The following is an 18,097-nucleotide window of genomic DNA, read 5'->3' as shown; positions in this document are numbered from 1 at the left end:
AGAACTATAGGTGGTAAAGAAACCTAATAAACCAGACACAAGAGGAAGCCATTTGCCTTTCCCAAGTTAAGCTATAATTTCATTCCTGTACAAAGCACAGGAAGGGTATTTTTGACTCCATTTTCTTGTGGTAATGTTATAATAATAATACATATCAAAAAACCAATTCTTAAGAGATGAAAGACATCCTTGAAACATATCTACAGAATATAACACATGAAGAAAACGTCCTTTTTAACCCAAAACACTCTCCTATATAATTCAAGGAACTTACCCAGAGTTAACATCACTAGAAAAGTTGCCTGAATTCTGCAGAAATGACAAACTATGAACAAAAAAGTAAGAACTTTCATGTCTTCGTAAATTACAATAAATAAATACATAGCAAAAAAAAAATCCTACTAAACATAAAGGATGAATTCATGTGAAGAGTTCTTTGCTAGTTTGTCCTCCACTCCTCAACAAGCTAAGTCACTTAAAATACAGTCAGGAATAAAGGTAATTTTATATAATGTCATTTTTCAGCTACTAGGTTTTCCAAATTTGGAGTTTATAAGATCTATAAAACCACAGGACTATGGTATACAAATAAAATTTGACTCTAAAAAATCTTTTCCTCTCCTATCACTAACATTCTACAAAACCCTAGATTTTTTTCTCTCAAGTAATGAAAATTTAGCACATGGCTCATTCACAACAGACTCACAGGATGATTTCACTGGCATTACAATAGATGCCCTGAAACAATCAGTGTCCTTCTGGGGGAACAGTCTCCAAATGAAAACAGTAAGACACAAACAGGTGAACAACATTAAAATATTTTCTTAATTCAGGGAAAGAAGCCAACTGCTATTTCAAGAATTAAAAGGCTGTCTTTTATTGAACTGTCATGCTAGCTCTCCAACAGGCAGGCAGTGGAGACATTTTAAATGATTACCTTTAGGAGGAAAATACGACTTGCTTTCAGCTTTGTGAGGCCAGTCTACAACAAGAGGTCCAAACCTGCGAAAGCTGGCAGTGATCTCATCTATAAAAAAAAGAAGGAATCTTAGCAAGAGAAAAAATATATTGCAAGCATAAGGCATGTATTTTTATTTAAAAAATAGTTTGAGAGCTATTTCTAAAGCATTATTACAGAAGTCAAACCTACTAAGTGAAGTACAATTGTTTGCTGGGTATGTTTGGTTATGCACTTTCAACCATGCAGAGTGTGTTTCTAACTATAATTAATTGCTCTTCACTGCCAACAAATCTGATGTAAAGTATTTGCAAGAAAAAAATCTGACATTAGCTAAGATGACCTGTCAAGTTAAAAAAAAAAAAAAGAATTCTAAATAGAGGAATGTTCTGTTTTTAGAAAAAAATGCAGAAGTACACAAAATATTTAAAATGTACTTTCACTTATGCAAAATAATCTCTAAAATATCTAAGATAATTAATATTAGGTTATGATTATTAGTATCCTAAGATTATTATCTGTAAGATTATTTTAGAAATAGATAATTCTTTTGGTGAGGAGTCGGGTATTATGTAGGTAATTCCATTTGATGATAAAAAGTTAAAAACCAATGATCTTTTCTCTCATACTTATTTACCTACTACACATCCTATAAAGAAAATGTTTCCAAAGTTATAGCTCAATAAATTTACCTTTTCCTTCTGACTCCTGACTCAAAGCAGGTTATAACTTAGCTCCTACTCAGATTTAAGTTGCTACTCTCTCAGCCATGATCTCAACTTTGTCTTAAAAGAAATCCAATTGATAGATGATATTAACACTAGTATGAGAATAGTTTGGAAGAAAATGAGTCTCCATCTCTGTACGGCTTCTTTTTTTATAATAAATTTATTTTTTATTGGTGTTCAATTTGCCAACATACAGAATAACACCCAGTGCTCATCCCGTCAAGTGCCCCCCTCAGTGCCCGTCACCCAGTCACCCCCACCCTCCACTCTCCTCCCCTTCCACCACCCCTAGTTCGTTTCCCAGAGTTAGGAGTCTTCATGATCTGTCTCCCTTTCTGATATTTCCTACCCATTTCTTCTCCCTTCCCTTCTATTCCCTTTCACTATTATTTATATTCCCCAAATGAATGAGACCATATAATGTTTGTCCTTCTCCAATTGACTTATTTCACTCAGCATAATACCCTCCAGTTCCATCCACGTTGAAGCAAATGGTGGGTCTGTACGGCTTTAAAGCAATAAGTCTTAAACTATTTATAGACTATTTCTTTCTCATCATGAAAAAAGAAAATCATGATAAACTAGAGAAATATCACAGCTAAAACAATACTGACAAAACAATTGTTTTATTATTATTATTTTTAAAACAATTGTTTTAACAATATTTTTATGGCAGATCCAAAGCCTACTAGAGCTGCAGTTGTTGTTTTTTCCCTTAAGTTGTCATAATTTTATTTCATTCATCCATTCAACAAATACTTATAGACAACCTACTATGTGTTGATTGGCTTTGGGCATAAGTGAAAACTCACTTTTATATCAACAGTATTGCAAGAACATTATGAAGAAAAATTCTAATTAGTCTTTATTCCTTTAAAGGCAAGGGGGCTCTTTATTAATAGATATCTATATTAAAATATGAGATGGGACAGTGTGATGAACATGAGCAAAAGTGCTGGAATCAGACTAATTTTGAATGTCAGCTGCGCCATTAACTACATAACCCCAAACTCTCTCTTCAGTTTCCTTATCTATAAAATGGAGTTGGTAGGATATGCTTCAAAGGATAGCTATAAGGATTTAAATCGGATAATGTGAAGTGCTTAGCATAATTATGGGCTAATAAAGAGTTTCATAAATGTTAACTTTCATTATTATTTTACAGCTTATCCCCAAATTAATGATTAGGAAACAAGAAGCTGTTGGGAGACCTCTCTATATGAACACAGTTAAACAGCAGACTTGGAATGCTCCATTTATTACTTCCCCATCTATTGAATATTTTCATCCTCCAAACATGAAAATAGCAATGTTCCAAAGCTGCTTGGAGAGGAGAGGCAGGGTCAAATCACACAGAGAACAAACTTGGCCTTTATAAAGTCATTAATGAATGCATTGTACCTTCATCGATATCAGGAGGAAGGCCTCCAACAAACACCTTTCTTGAGTAACGTTCTACTCGTTCTCCATTTTGACAGCGAGTGGGAGAACTTAAGCCAGATGACAAGGATTGATCACCATGACTGTCATCCAGGAAGGCATCTTCAAAGGGAAAGAGAGAAGACCGACCTGAAACAAATGTGGAAGTTTCTACAGTTAAAATTATTTTCTTGGACAACAAATGCTTTATTAGGAGCCAAAGCATAGAGTGAACCATACAAAAAAAAAAAATGTATCCTGAATTGTGACTTTTACAATAGGATGAGTGACTGCATATTGCAGAGCTTAGACAATACCATCATTTTTGTGTAAAGGTATGTATAATATATAAATAACTAAATTGATAGGAAGAAGCATCAAAAATTACAGCTGTTTTCACTGTTAAAAATCATTACCTTTTACTCATACCATCCCTATCACTGCTGCTAAGAGTATTCAGCAGTTATTTTTTCCTTTCCCCAGGCACTTCTTAAAATATATGAAAAAGTAATCTTTATTCACAGATTTTTATTTGCTCAAAGGTTCAGACTGGCTGGCCCTGACAATGGAGGGAATATTAAACTGATAACAAAAGCTGATAACCTCTCTGGTTTAGCAGGACTATAGATGATCAAGTTTTCCCTGCCACTCTGAGCTAATCCAATTTGGGAACAAACATTTGCAATAATAACAGGTGGAACAAGTAAATGAGAACACATAAATTAAGATGTGGGAGTACAGATACAGATGTGGTTATGACATCCTTACCCTACTAATCTAGGCAGTAGTTTATATCGCTCAAAAAAATTTTCATTGTTAACTCTAAATCCAAATAGAGTCTATACAGCAAAGGCATTACCCTTTCCACATGACTGTAAGAAAGATGCCAGCAGTTAGAATCTGTTAATAAATGTAACACAATAATGCTATCCAGCATTACAAAATAAAATCTCAGTTTAAAAACAAATAAATATATTTCCTGTTTGAGTCAGTGAGTTCCTGGTAAAACTTTCCATTAGGTTACACTCTAAAAATGAACTGTCTTGAGCACTCAAACTTTTGAAAGAAAGAATTCCCCTCTAAAATAAATTCATACACTCTTCAAAAAAAGAACAAAACAAAACAAAACAAAAAAAGAACAGTATCTTCCCCATTTAGTCTACCCTGGCTATATTTCCCTGAAACCTACTAGTTTCTGCGTCACGACAGACTTTTAAAATAGAATATAAATAACCTTATAAAAATACTGAACATTTATTTCTTTTACCAAAAAATGGCTACTAATATAACTCTGTTTACTTCATGAACAATCCAAATGGTATAAGAAAGGCACTATTTTGATGTTGGGAGTTAATAAATAAAAGGACCTAAGAATTTTTTGTTCAGCTCTTCCCAGATTAGCTACAAAGAAGCAGAATAAAATTTGTCACCTCATGTCACCTAGCTTTCTGAGCCAGGCAGGAACAAACAATAGGCAGCAAATTCTCATCCCTTGATGTCTGTTTTGATCACTGGGGGTAAAAGAAATAGATTTGCAGCCAACTATAGGCAAAATGACCTTTCCAACGACATCCAGAGATGTACTCCCATAACTGTCAGGTTTGCTTTTCACATAGTCCACACTCAGAGTTACATGCTTACTCTGTGACAGCCACACACCCAAATCAGCGTTTCTTACAGAAAACTCCTATCCCCACCTCTTAATCTCAACACTAGTAACATGTGATGCTCAAAAAACAAAGGCTGATGGGGGCAGGGATGGAGGAGACAACTAAATAATACTGGAAAATACTGTACATCTTATGCCCTTCCCACACATTCACAATCCACATTAGAATACAAAAGGCTGGGAAAAGTTCTGCAGTAAACTAACTTGATCCAGCATTACCTGGATTTAGGATAAAGGAAATGTTAACATATATAACTCAGTGGGAAACACTTGAAGAAATATTTATCCATATCCTAGATCACCAAATAGGAGTTATTTGAAAATTCTTGACAAAGAAATCAAGTCTGGTGAAAGACAGGCAAATGCATAATATAAAACAAAGAAAGAAGTACTAAGAGAAGACCATACCACAAACACAATTTATTGTCCTATGGGAGATGGGGGTGGGCAGTGTCCTTTAGGGTGATTTCACAGGAAGGCAAACTTGAGCAGAAGGTCTTGTAAGGTTGGGAGTTTCTAAGGTGAAGCGCAGGAATCCATAGAGAAAGAACTTTCAAAACAGCTTTGATCTTGGGGCACTTGGGCCGCTCAGTCTGTTAAGCGTCTGCCTTTGGCTCAGGTCATGATCTCAGAGTCCTGAGATCGAGTCCCACATTGGGCTCCCTGCTCAGCAGGAAGTCGGCTTCTCCTTCTTCCTCTGCCGCTCCCCCTGCTTATGCTCCCTCTCAATCAAATAAAAATATAAAGTCTTAAAAAAGAAAAAAACAGCTTGATCTTTCTCTCCAAACCAAGTCCTCTAGCATTCTCTACAACCTCAAAACAGAAATGACTATTATCCACACCCAATTCAATCCAAAAATCTAGGAGTCCTCCTTGACATCTCCCTTTCTTTCTTACTTCACATCTAACCTCTCTCTCTCTTTCACTAAATTCTATCAGTTCAAGCTATGAAATAATTCGTCTATTTACTTCTCCCATCTTCAGTCTTTAACACTCTGGGGTCCAGATCACCATCATCTCTGCCTTGAACTAATGGGTCTAATAAGCCTATATGACAGCCTCTTTAGTCTACCAGATTCTATCTTCAACCCCACAATGCTTTCTCCATACAACAGCCCAAGTCACCATTTTCAAATATTAATTTGGACACACTCCTCACCTTTATCCTTAAAACCCCTCATTAATATCCCACTGTTTTTGAATTAAGTACAAAAAACACTACTGTAAACTATAAGGCCTCTGCCATCTCCTACATCATAGCTGCTGCCTCTCTCCCTCTGGTTCAGTAACCACCAATCATACAGACAGACCTCCCTCAAACTTTCTCCTTTGCCTCCAACATTAAGTACAAGGGGTTTCCCTCTCCCCCAAATAAATACTCTTCCCAACTCCCCAGTTTTCTAGTTAGTTCCCACTAATCCTTCAGGTCTCAGCTGAAAAGTCATTTCCTCAGGTGGAACTCTCCTGAATTTCTAAGATTACATTAGGTTCCCTTTTTTATCCATTCATAGCACTTCTCCTAAACTTTTCCAGTCACCATTACACTATCATGTGGGTTTATATTTGGTATCTCATTCTTCAGCCCCATTAAACTGTAAGATCTATTAAGACAGGGACCAATTTAATCTTGTTCAGCACTGTATCTTCATGTCCTAATGAGGGCACTTAAAAGGTATTCAATAAATATTAAAAGTGAAGCAGTATCCAGAAAAGGATAACAGTACATGCAAAGACAAGCTGCTGCAAGTATATGCTGGAACACAGCACACATGGGTGAGAATGGCAAGAGATGGAACCATGACCTAGGAAATTGAGACATTTTCTATTGCTTCTAGTTGCTCAAACATATTCTATGTTCTATATTACAAAAGCAATAGGAAATTTCCCCATTTTCCAAATTTAATATTTCCTTCTAATAATAGCTTTCTTTTTAACTTCACTCGCTTCCTGGAGACTGATACTCCCATCTAATTCATCTTCCATCCTGTCAGAATGACTTTTCTGAGATGCCTGTGACCATGTCATTCCCTCCACTCCACATCTTACAATAGCTACTATCACCTTCACCAGCAACTTGCACCCACAGAAAGAGGGGGTGGGGTGAGAGTCTAAAGAACTGTGGGACCATCCAGATGAGAGAAAGAGGAAATCTTGAACAAGAACACTGAAGAAGGAGAAGATATTCAAGACATTCTGGAACAAAGAGAACTTTCTTTGTGCATGGCCAACATAACCATAGCTTCCCAGACTGTATTTGGTGAAGAAAATAAAAGCAAGAGTTAAATGTAAAAATTTGGACTGTTTTAAAAATTGGTTATGGGTAATTAAGAAACTTGCCAAGGTTTTAAAACCAAACCTCTGTCTTATTAGTAGTACCTAGAGTACTATAGACTTTAGTGATAAAGTTATCCTTGGAAATGAAACTGCGAAGAATCCACATATATATGATGTTTCTCTGTGGGTAAGAACTAAGAATATAGATCTCAGAGCCCAATATCCAGATCTACTTAATCTGAATGCATGGAGTTCAAATTTGAAAATCTGCACTTTTAACAATCTCCCCAGTGACCCCTATGCTCAGTTTAAGAGCAACTAAAATAGATTTTAACTGTCTAGTAGGCATCCACCAAAAGTGATACTGTGTGAAGTATATGGAGCCTTGGGAAACATCCAAGTTCAGTCAAGTTAGAGAAAGTATATCCTCAGGAACAGAATGTAAAATCTATAATCTAGTCAACCTTACTGTAACATGGCTGCCTTAAGTGCTGACAGAGAAAAAGTTAAGTCTGTAGGAAGCATTTAAAAGGAATATAGAGAAAAAAAAAAAGAAAAGAAAAAGAAATATAGACCAAAAGAAGAGAGTTTTATCATACTGGTAAGATTATTCCTCTGTGGACAGAATGGTTCATTTGATGATTCCATAGCATAAAAACCATCTTTCCCTATGCTCTAATTATTAGCTCTTGAAGGACTGTTCTATTACTTAATTTAGTACTTTGCTACTGTGAAGAGGTACCACTGTGACTCCTAAAGTAGTAGACACATAATCAGCCACTAGAATTGTCTTTCTGTTACATTCATCTCCATAAGTTAAAACATTGGTATTCGGATTTGTCGAGGTTCTTCATGAGGTCAGTATTTATGCATTCATTTGGTTGGCATAATTACAATTCCTCTCAAGACATCATCCTTGGGAAGACTAGTAAAATTTTAGTTTCCAAATATGTGTTACTAGAAACTGAAACTTTAAGAGGCTACACCCAAATTGTGTCCCACAAGAGGCGCTACTTCACTTACTAGCATCTCTCTGACATATTACGTTTCTTTAATAAAAACATTGCCCAGGACCAAAACATTTTAGGTAAGCTATGTTACTTCCCCAAAATTATATTCTTATGCACCTAGCATATTAGTCCGCTTTAGAATCTGATACTTCCATGTAAAATATTCATATTGAGTATTGCAAGAGAAGAAGAATACTTTTCAACAGCTGCAATTTTGGCCATTTGGCTTTCCCTTCTACCAATGGTCTGGTTTATGATCTCTATTTTCAAATAATAACCAGAATGTAGTTTTTTTGTCCAGTAACTGAACAAATAATCTCTAAATGTAGAGGGAACTTAAAAGTATGTTGAACGCTTTGTAAGAGGTAGGAGCCTTGTAAGAAAAGTACAAAATAAGAAACCCATAAAGCATTAGTTAAGCAGGAGGGCTTGTCCAAAGCTCTTGCTTACTTAGGGGACTCCCTTTCCTACAGTTTATTATGGTGAAACAAAAGCCCACTGGCCATGATGGGTTGCCACAGCAGCTCAGGCCTCACCTCTAAGCTCCCACCAAAGCCTCTGTGGTCAATCCAGCAGCTCCAGTATACTTCTAGCCCAGTACTTCCATTCCAAGCCTGACCATTTTCATCTTCGTTTTGCAAGTAGCTCAGAAATGAGTCATTTCAGGAGTTTTGCTTTTTTTTTTTTTTTTTAATGGATTCTGAGGTATGACTCCCCTAAGAAAAAAAAATTGCCTAAAAGTCAGGATAGTCAGGTTCCAGCTTTACTCTGACCTTGGACAAAACATTTCACACATCTGAGTCTTATTTACATAACAAGAGATTTGAACAGATGAATGGTTTTCAAATCTCTGGGAGCAGTAAAATTCCTTTTATTACACAAAAATATTTCATAAAGCCCTAATATACAAATATTAAAGTGCATCTTACTTGGCATTACTATAGGGGTATCTCTTAGGCATCACAAACTTAATGTGTTTTTAAATGAACTCTTGACATCCACTTTGAACATATTCTCTCCCGGGCCCATTACAATATGTGGCATCGCAATTCACCCAATTGCTCAAGCTAGAACCTAAGTATCATTTTTGAGTCTGCCTTATTTACTCCCCACATTCAATTCTTTAGTTTAATGCCATTAAAAAAGGTTAATTCCACTCTCTAGAATTTATTTTCCATTTTTTCACTTCTTTCCAACTCTATTGCCATCACTCTATGCTAAAACACCATCATGTCTTGTCTAGACTACTACCTTCATTCTGAACTAGACAACCTACTTCTCTCACTTCCCTTTAAACAGTAGTAGTCAAAGTGCTCTTTCAAAAACATAAATCTGATCATTTGACTCTGCTTTAAAACATTCATAGATTTCCTCTGTACTTGGACCACATTCAAAATCCTCACAGGGATCTAAAGCCCAGCAAGATCGTATTTCCTTCCTTCCTCCAACTCCATCTTAATACACCCTTCCTTCTTTCCTACCAAGCTCATTCTGGCCTCTGTTTCCTCCAATACATAAAGCCCCTTTGGGCCTCACTTACCCCCAACTATTTAAATAAAAGCTTGATGAAGATACAATTCACCTATTATACAATTCATCCATTTAACACATTAGCAGCCACTCTCCATTTTCTTTGAACTCTCTCAGACCTAGGGAAACACTACTTTCTGTATCAACAGAAAGGACATTTCATAAAAGTGGAATCATGCAATATGCAATCTTTTGTAATTGCCTTCTTTCACTTAGTACAATGTTTTCAAAGTTTATCAATGTTGTAGCATCTATCAGTATTTTGCCTCAAGCCTCTTAAAATAGTTGTCTTATGTCTGGAATTTCCTTTAAAACATTCTAAGGGGGAGAAAGAGGGAACATATGAAACAAATTGGCAAAAATGAAGCTAACTGGTGGGTAGATGGTTCAATAAACTATTCTATTTTTGTGTATGTTTGAAAATTTCCACAATAAAAATTTTTCTTTAAAGATACCTGTCTTTCCATCCTTTGGGTTTCAATTAAATAACATCTTTTCAGAGAAAACCATCCTAGGTTAGAGGGAACTTGCCATTTTTTTTTCTTCCTAGTACTTTTCACAACTATTGAGTATGGAAATGTTTTACTTATTGTCTCTCTCCTACTAGAATGAACGAACACTTTATAGGGAGACAGAACATGTCCAGAGTCTAGCACAGCATCTGACCCCATAACAAGCACACAAACACTTAATGAATGAAATTAGGGTGGAGAGCCCAGAACCCCTCCATCATTGTTTAAGATCCTCCCAGACCAACTTCTTGCAAAAATGAAAAACTGTGATCTTAATCCCCCCACCATTTCCTGTGTTCAAATTTCCACATTACTATAAGGAATAACATTTCCCATATTATAATTATGAACAGTGAGAAATTTCTTCAGCTGTTCATGTTTCACTGAGGGATCAACCATTCCTTTAGACAAGAAAGCTCACGTAATTGGTTTTTTTTTTTCTTTTAAGATTTTATTTATTCATCCACAAGAGACAGAGAGAGAGAGAGAGGCAGAGACACAGGCAGAGGGAGAAGCAGGCTTCATGCAGGGAGCCGGATGTGGGACTCCATCCCGGGACTCCAGGATCACGCCCTGGGCCGAAGGCAAGTGCTAAACCGCTGAGCCACCCAGGCTGCCCTCACATAACTGGGTTTGAATTAACAGGATGACATGTCTGTACCATGGTCTCACTGATCTAGATAATCTTTCCTCTCTTGGGCAGGCTTTTGGCAGAAAGACTCAACTTCAACTTGGCACATAATTGTTTCATTGGATTTTTTGAACCTCTGTTACTAAACTAAGATTAATACCTCATACATGTCAATAGATTTTTATGGATTAAATATACACAGAAGTATATTTTACAATAGTAACTGCAATACAACAGTAACCCCAATAGTAAAATAACTGATCATTCTTTGTGTTTTCTCATTTACATTGTTTAAAAGGATCTTTTATATTTTCTTTGCTGCTTTTTAAGAAATTCTGTTAAACATCAAGAGCACTGGCCCAGCCAACATGTGTACTTATGAACAAAGCTTCCTAGACACCTTAAGAGCTCATGTGAAATGAAAAACACAACATATACTTTAATCAGGTGTGAAATGTGTAGGCAAATTTCTTGTATGACACGACCTGTTGGACTAGTTTCTAACAGGGTCGGCAGTTGCACAGGAAGGTACATATGAAAGTTTGTGAAAGTGAGAATACTCCAGAAAGAAAATGTTAAATTTAGAGTCATTTCGATTCTATAAGGGAATATAGGAAGAGAAATCAGTATCTGCCTAATGGAACATTTCTTTAAAATAAAAGTGCGTATTAAAGGGAAATATACTTAGATATTTAAATACTTTACATACAATCACTCATTTTCAAGTCCTATTCTTACACATCTTATTTCGCTTCCCTACTACCAACTATTTCAACTACACTGGTGGAAGTGCTTGGTTTGCCAAGGTCTACCCTCTAATATTTGTATCCCCAGCTAAGCCTTCTTCAGCTGATGTCCAAGTTCTCTCCTATTTTCGTTACTTGGTCACAAAACCCTTTCCAAAGCCTGACATAACTGTGTTGATGAGTCTTTTCTTTTTTTTTTTTTTTTTAAGATTTTATTTATTTATTCATGAGAGACACAGAGAGAGAGAGAGAGAGGCAGAGACACAGGCAGAGGGAGAAGTAGGCTCCACACAGGGAGCCTGATGCAGGACTTGATCTCAGGACTCCAGGATCACGCCCTGGGCCGAAGGCAGGCACTAAACCACTGAGCCACCCAGGCGTCCCTGAGTCTTCTATTCTATTGAAAAAACCATTCATCAGGGTAGCACAGACTGTTTCACTGCCAATTTCTCCTCTCCAGCTGGCCCCCAATACATATACTCTAGGACATATGCTCCATCCATTTGGTCATGCCAATCTCACCTTGAAGCTTTCTTTCAAGTTGAATCACATACCTGGAGAGGCCTTCTTCCCACTCCTCTTTCATTATCCAAATAGTTCCTGAAAACTATTCCAACAAGCTTTTACAGGTTTATCAGGAGAGGTGAAAGCCACTGGCCTAATCTTTACTGACAGATCTCAAAACTGCCATGGATAAATCCCTTTGCTTTCTATTCCTAAATATTTACCAACATATATATGTAATGTATAGAATATGAGTAACAGCTAAATCTTAATCACAGGTAAGGGAACATACATCAGCAAGTTCAGGTTTTTAATTTAATTTCCAGCCAAGTTCACTTTTTATGCTTTTTTGGGAAAGTCTAAACTTTGTTTGGAGGAAAGAAATCAAGCATTAATATAATCCCTGATTACATAAATAAATGAGCATGAGGAAATCTGCCAGTTCATCAAATTTATACTATGCAGCATTGGCCCAAGATGAGTATAGTTAAGGAAATGAGAGTAGATATGATAAAACACCTGCCCCATCTCATATAGCTATGTTCACATTTAAGGAAGATGACTTCTTTTTCAGCTTTGGGAATAGAAGACTAAATAAAAGTATGGAACAAAAATTATCTGCCTGTTCTTTTCTCATTACAAAAAGTCAACATTCAGTCTTCTAATGTTCTTGCTCTCTCACAAATACACACACACAGTTTCTCTCTCTCATCATTATCTTCATCTATAGTTATCAAACTACAGACTTATGGAGAGCAGGGACCAACTCATTCTGGGCAGTATTTAGCTAAACACTTGATGCAAAGATAACCAAGCTTGTGAAAACAATTAATTCAAACTTAACAAATAGATATCGGGAAGGTAACATGGAAAAAGGAAGAGTAATTTTTTCAGGCACTTAGAAATTTTGGTGATCTTACTATTCTTTATGTCTGTATTTAATATATTATGATTTGTAAAGATAATTTTTAAAAATATGATGCCAAACTGATCTACACAGGTGTAGAGTGTTACTTCAAAAAAATCTTCATCAATGAGCATTTAATAAGTGCTAATTATATGTAGGCCACAGTGTTAGGTACAAGATACAACAACTGTCTTCAAAGAACTTATCTCTAGTTGAAGAATTGGAGCATATGGAAAATACAAGAAGAATGCAAGGCAGTAGAAGCAGAGGAAAACACTGCCTGCAAGGCCAGTGGGCAAGGCTTCCTGGGAGAGATAAGGCTTAAATTTGGCTTAAATGCATGAACTAAGGATAGGCCTTAGATAAGTAAATGAAAGGAAGGGAGGACAGTATGTGTGATGCATCGCCAGACTGGGAAAGCACAGAGACTAGTTAGGGGAAGGTCAGGTGGGGAAAATGGAGATGAGAGGTTGGTTAAATAGGGAGAAGCTGGATGATATGGACAAAGTGGTGTTTCAGAAAGAAAGAAACAACAGAAATGAAATTGGAAGGATGAGGCCTGAGACACTAGAGGAAAAATTTCAACAAGATGCAGTAACTGAACAGTGTGTAAGAGGAGAAGCTAGTCTCTGCTATCTACCCTCCAGACGGTGTCTATTTTCTGTGTAAAACTGTCTATTCTTTACTCCTTCCCAAAAGTGATCAATTTTCTAGCAACATGAAAATTATATGTATAGTACAAAATGATTTCTAATAATATTTACTATACTTTCAATTTAAAAACAATAAGATTAAAAATATTAAATGGTATTTATTTCCACAGCTAAAAAATAATAAACTACACAAATGTTTTTTCTTCACCACGATTTGAAAACAAAACTGACTATATGATTCCACCATGAAGTTTTCAGTAGTAACTCAAAAACATATTAGGTTCTGTCAATATTTATCCACTCAACAAATATTTACTGTGGAATAAATACAAAATACTATGAATTTGGGGCATCTGGGTGGCTTAGCTGGTTAAGTGTTCAACTCTTGGTCTTGGCTCAGGTCATGATCCCAGTCAAGAGACAGAACCCGATGTCAGGCTCTGCACTCTGCACAGAGTCTGCTTATCCCTCTCCCTCCCCATCAGTCTCTTCCTCCACTCTCTCAAATAAATAAATATAAGGGTGTTTGGGTAGCTCATTGGTTGAGCATCTGCCTTTGGCTCAGGTTGTGATCCCAGGGTCTGGGGATTGAGTTCTGCATTGGGCTCCTTGCAGGAAGCCTGCTTTTCCCTCTGCCTTTGTCTGCCTCTCTCTCTGTGTCTCTCCTGGATAAAAAATAAAATCATAACTAACTAACTAACTTAAAAGGAAATAGAAATGAGTACCAAAGCAACTTACATTTGTAGAATGCTTTTAGTGTATATGAATATGTTTTCCTCTCCTGTTTTTTTACACTATACCTTCACTAACTCTTAAAGTTGGACAAGATTTGTTTTAGTAACTCATAATTTACAGATGAGGATACCAGACAGAAGTAATAAAGCAGTAATTACAACCTAGGTTTTTGATCCTAAATCTCATACTCCTTTGAAACACTACATTAGGCTTAGCCTACCTACTTCATAAAATTATTAATGAATTATAGATATGGAAATGCTTTAGAAAGATAACAGCATTACACAAATAAAAGCAACATTATTTTGTTTGGGTATAATCAGGAGAGAATGCAAGTTTTATGGGGCTTAGAGCCTATACAAGTTGAGGATCCACTTCAAGAAAAAGAACACAAAGATAAGGTAAAGAACTTGGAGATGGTCCCCTTGAAAGTGAATGTCGCTGAAACTCAGCCTTCTTTAGTTTCAAGGTAAATCGGCCTCTGGATGTAACACAGAACTCAGCAGTCAATCTGTAAGATCAAGAATTGCCCTCTAAAACCTAACTTTTGCCTTCTAAGTAGTACGAAAAGAACACTGTGGATAAAGGACATCATGTAACAAAAATTTCCAGGTAGAAGTCGTCTTTGCTATGTCTATATTAGGATTAAAAGAACAAACTAACAACTAACAACAAAAAATAACTATAATGAAAGTGATGAGAATTATTTTGCTAAAATAAGCTAGAACATTCCATACAATAATTATTGTTTTACACACACACGGGTATAAACACACACACACTCATATTTACTCACAATTTGGCAAGCAAAAGATCTCATTAAAAAAAATTTACCTCGTCTCCGCCCATAGCTCCTGGCTGCATGTAAACACAGAAGAAAACCATGGGTATCTGTATCAAAATGGTGAATTTAGAGATAAAAAAAATATTCACATAAACCTTTTCTAAGTACTTTCAGTATTAATTAATCTGGAGATACTGTTCAAATTGACTGCAGAGATATTATATTTAAAAAAAAAACCTTCATGAAGCACAAGTTAAAACACAATCTTAAATAGAAATTCACCTGCTTATGGCAGCCACTGGAAAAGACACAATGGATTCTTAAGTTACAGAGTTTTATAAGGATTTATATTGTGGTCCATTATCTATATCAGATATAGATAAATAGAGCTCTTTTAATTTTCTTTTCTGATTTATAGATCTTCATATTACAATCAGATATCAGTTTAAAGAAAATCCATTCACTCTAAATTGAAAACCGTAGCGTGTGGTGGTCATTTTGAATTTCTTCATGCATTCGTGCGCACACACACCTACACACACGCCATAAATGGTGACCCTTGAAAACTGTATAGAAATTTAACACACAATTAACTCTGGTTTTATAGAATATGTTCGTGTGAAAATTTCAGTGAGGTTTCTTTCTCATGATCTCTCCATTTACTTTCCATACATTATCACAGATAGGCAGAAAACAACATCTTTTTACCTAAGAAGTAAACTGAAAAAGTAGAAAGGGATTAAGGTACTGGGTACATCAGGTTGAAAAACAGAGTGCTTTGAAGATTTTCTTCCCCTTCAAAACTCAAGGTCTACAGAATGCATTATTACAACATTTAATAGAACTAGACAATGGTATTATACATATATTGCTAGGAGATCCTGTCATCTAAAATAACTTTCAAAGTAGAAAGTTTTTCAAATTTGAAAACTTGAGGTCTATCAAGTAAATGAGAACTCTAATTCATTTTTAAAAGCAAGACATGTTATAATATTAGCTTAACACAAATCAAAAGAAAACAAAAAACAAAGATAATCTGTGGTGACATTTACAGTAAAAGGTAGTACTGAAGAAAACAATTTCTCTCCTAGGAAAATAAATTCAGACTTTTTAGCTAGGAAGTTGAAATCACATCTTCTGCTAGTTCCCTCTTTTCTTCAGACATCATACACACACATTTGGCCTCTTCACTTTCCCATTACATAAATATTAAAAAGGATTTTCCAGTTCAATCCCTACTTCTTCCCTAACTTTTTCTGTCACTATAATTCTCCATTAAAAAAACCCACAATCTTCTCTGAATTTGCATAGCAGTTTACATCACTTAGAAAAAGGAACACATTACAAAAAAAATTAAAGAATTTTTATACTTTTCATTATGTATATCCTGGAATTCATCTCCCCACAGAATGTATAATACATGGTAGTTATTTGCCTAGTTTGGCCCCCCAAAAGTCTACTTAATTTATAATAATAAGGGTGAGTTAATACTAATAAATGACACTTAAAAAGAGATTAAGTATGGGGTCACTTAGGTGGCTCAGTTAATTGAGCATCTGACTCTTAATTTCAGCTCAGGTCATGATATTGGGATCGTGGGATCCAGCCCTGTGCTGGGCTCTGCAATCAGTGCCCAGTCTGTTTGGATTCTCTCCCTCTGCCTCTACCCCAGCTTGAGCTTCTCCTCTCTCTCTCTTCTCTCTGTCTCTCTCTCAAATAAACAAACAAAATCATTTTTTAAAAAAGAGAGATTAGGTATGTTTTGATATCATACCATTATTTCTTTGTCCCTTCCCCCATGCCCAATGATGTCATGCCACCCAATACTCCCAACTGCAAATCTTTAGAGAGGAAATAAAACATTCTGTATTTCAAAAGTACACATTTCTCTCCCAAACAACAAATTCACATTCTTTCATTATATCTGATTTCTGGCCAGATGCTCAATGAAAAAGAATCTGATTACAATACTAAGGTACAAATGACTCATCAGACCTTAACACCCCTAAAAGTAAATGAGAAATGCTGTTCACTCAAGTCTTCAACTGCCAAATTTTCAGGTAATAGAGAACATGAAGTGAACAGATCCAGTCTTGGGGATGAGGAGGAGCATCTTGAGTTGGGGAGGTGGGTAAGACTTACAAAAGACATACTTGGGAGTTTTAGTCAAAGCTTCCTTAAGTAGTTCATGATTTTTATGTTTTTTTTTCTTTTTCCATATCTAATCAAATATAGTAAATTGTTTCACATCAGTCTGGTGACTGATATGGGGGCAAGATAACATATAGGATAGGCAGCCAATTGAAAGCAGTAATGTGAGATATTTCAGTTTGCTTTCATCATTCACCGTGGAATTTAATTATGTGCTACCCTGGTCCTAATTTCAGTATTTTATCTATGATCCCTATGGTGATTATTATTATAGCAACTACCACTTAATAAGTACTTGCTATGCACCAGAACAGTTCAAATGCTTTATACATATTAATGCCATTTAACACACCCCATAAATTTATGACATAAGAATTCTTATTAGCATCTTCTCATAGATGAAGAAAATGGGACACAGAACTAAGTACCTTGCCTAAAATCTTATAGCTACGAAATGGTAGACTTGGAATATGAATCTAAGAGTCCAGCTCCAGAGTTCACACTTGTAACCACCTAACTGTACTGTTAAATTCCTAAAGGCCAAGGTCACTATCTTGTATTCCTTTTAATATCCTCTCATGTACCTAGTAGAATGCTCTGCACAAGCTGGTATTCAACAAATATAGGTTGCTAGCTGAGTGTGTAATCAAGGGAAGGAGTGCCTTGATGGCCTTTAGAATGTATGTCACCAGGATGCCTTGGTGGCTCAGTGGTTAAGCACCTGCTTTTGGCTCAGGGCGTGATCCTGGAGTCCCTGGATCAAGTCCCACATCAGGCTCCCTGTAGGGAGCCTGCTTCTCCTCCCTCTGCTTATGTCCCTGCCTCTTTCTCTGCGTCTCTTGTGAATAAAATAAAATCTTTAAAAAAATAGAATATACATCACCTC

General features: G+C 36.1%; 1 protein-coding gene across 15 annotated transcripts in view; it reads right to left on the bottom strand.

The window, feature by feature from the left end:
* CPEB3 (cytoplasmic polyadenylation element binding protein 3) overlaps positions 1–18,097 on the bottom strand; it is a 199,551-nt gene that overhangs the window by 75,745 nt on the left and 105,709 nt on the right. For 13 of the 15 annotated variants that reach the window (XR_012020878.1, XR_012020877.1, XR_012020875.1 and 10 more), the window contains 3 exons: positions 15,111–15,134; positions 3,088–3,255; positions 938–1,027 (listed from right to left, as the gene is read on the bottom strand). Coding sequence is in view for 11 of the 15 variants with exons in the window: in XM_072806118.1 (XP_072662219.1) it covers positions 938–1,027; positions 3,088–3,255; positions 15,111–15,134 (282 nt within the window). In the remaining 4 variants the exon portion in view is untranslated. The remainder of the gene's footprint in view (positions 1–937; positions 1,028–3,087; positions 3,256–15,110; positions 15,135–18,097) is intronic. The other 2 variants (XM_072806120.1, XM_072806122.1) reach the window with 1 other exon arrangement.

The sequence above is a fragment of the Canis lupus genome, chromosome 29 (genome assembly GCF_048164855.1).
Source record: "Canis lupus baileyi chromosome 29, mCanLup2.hap1, whole genome shotgun sequence".
Lineage (NCBI taxonomy): Eukaryota > Metazoa > Chordata > Mammalia > Carnivora > Canidae > Canis > Canis lupus.
This window is presented reverse-complemented; position numbering and strand designations above follow the sequence as displayed.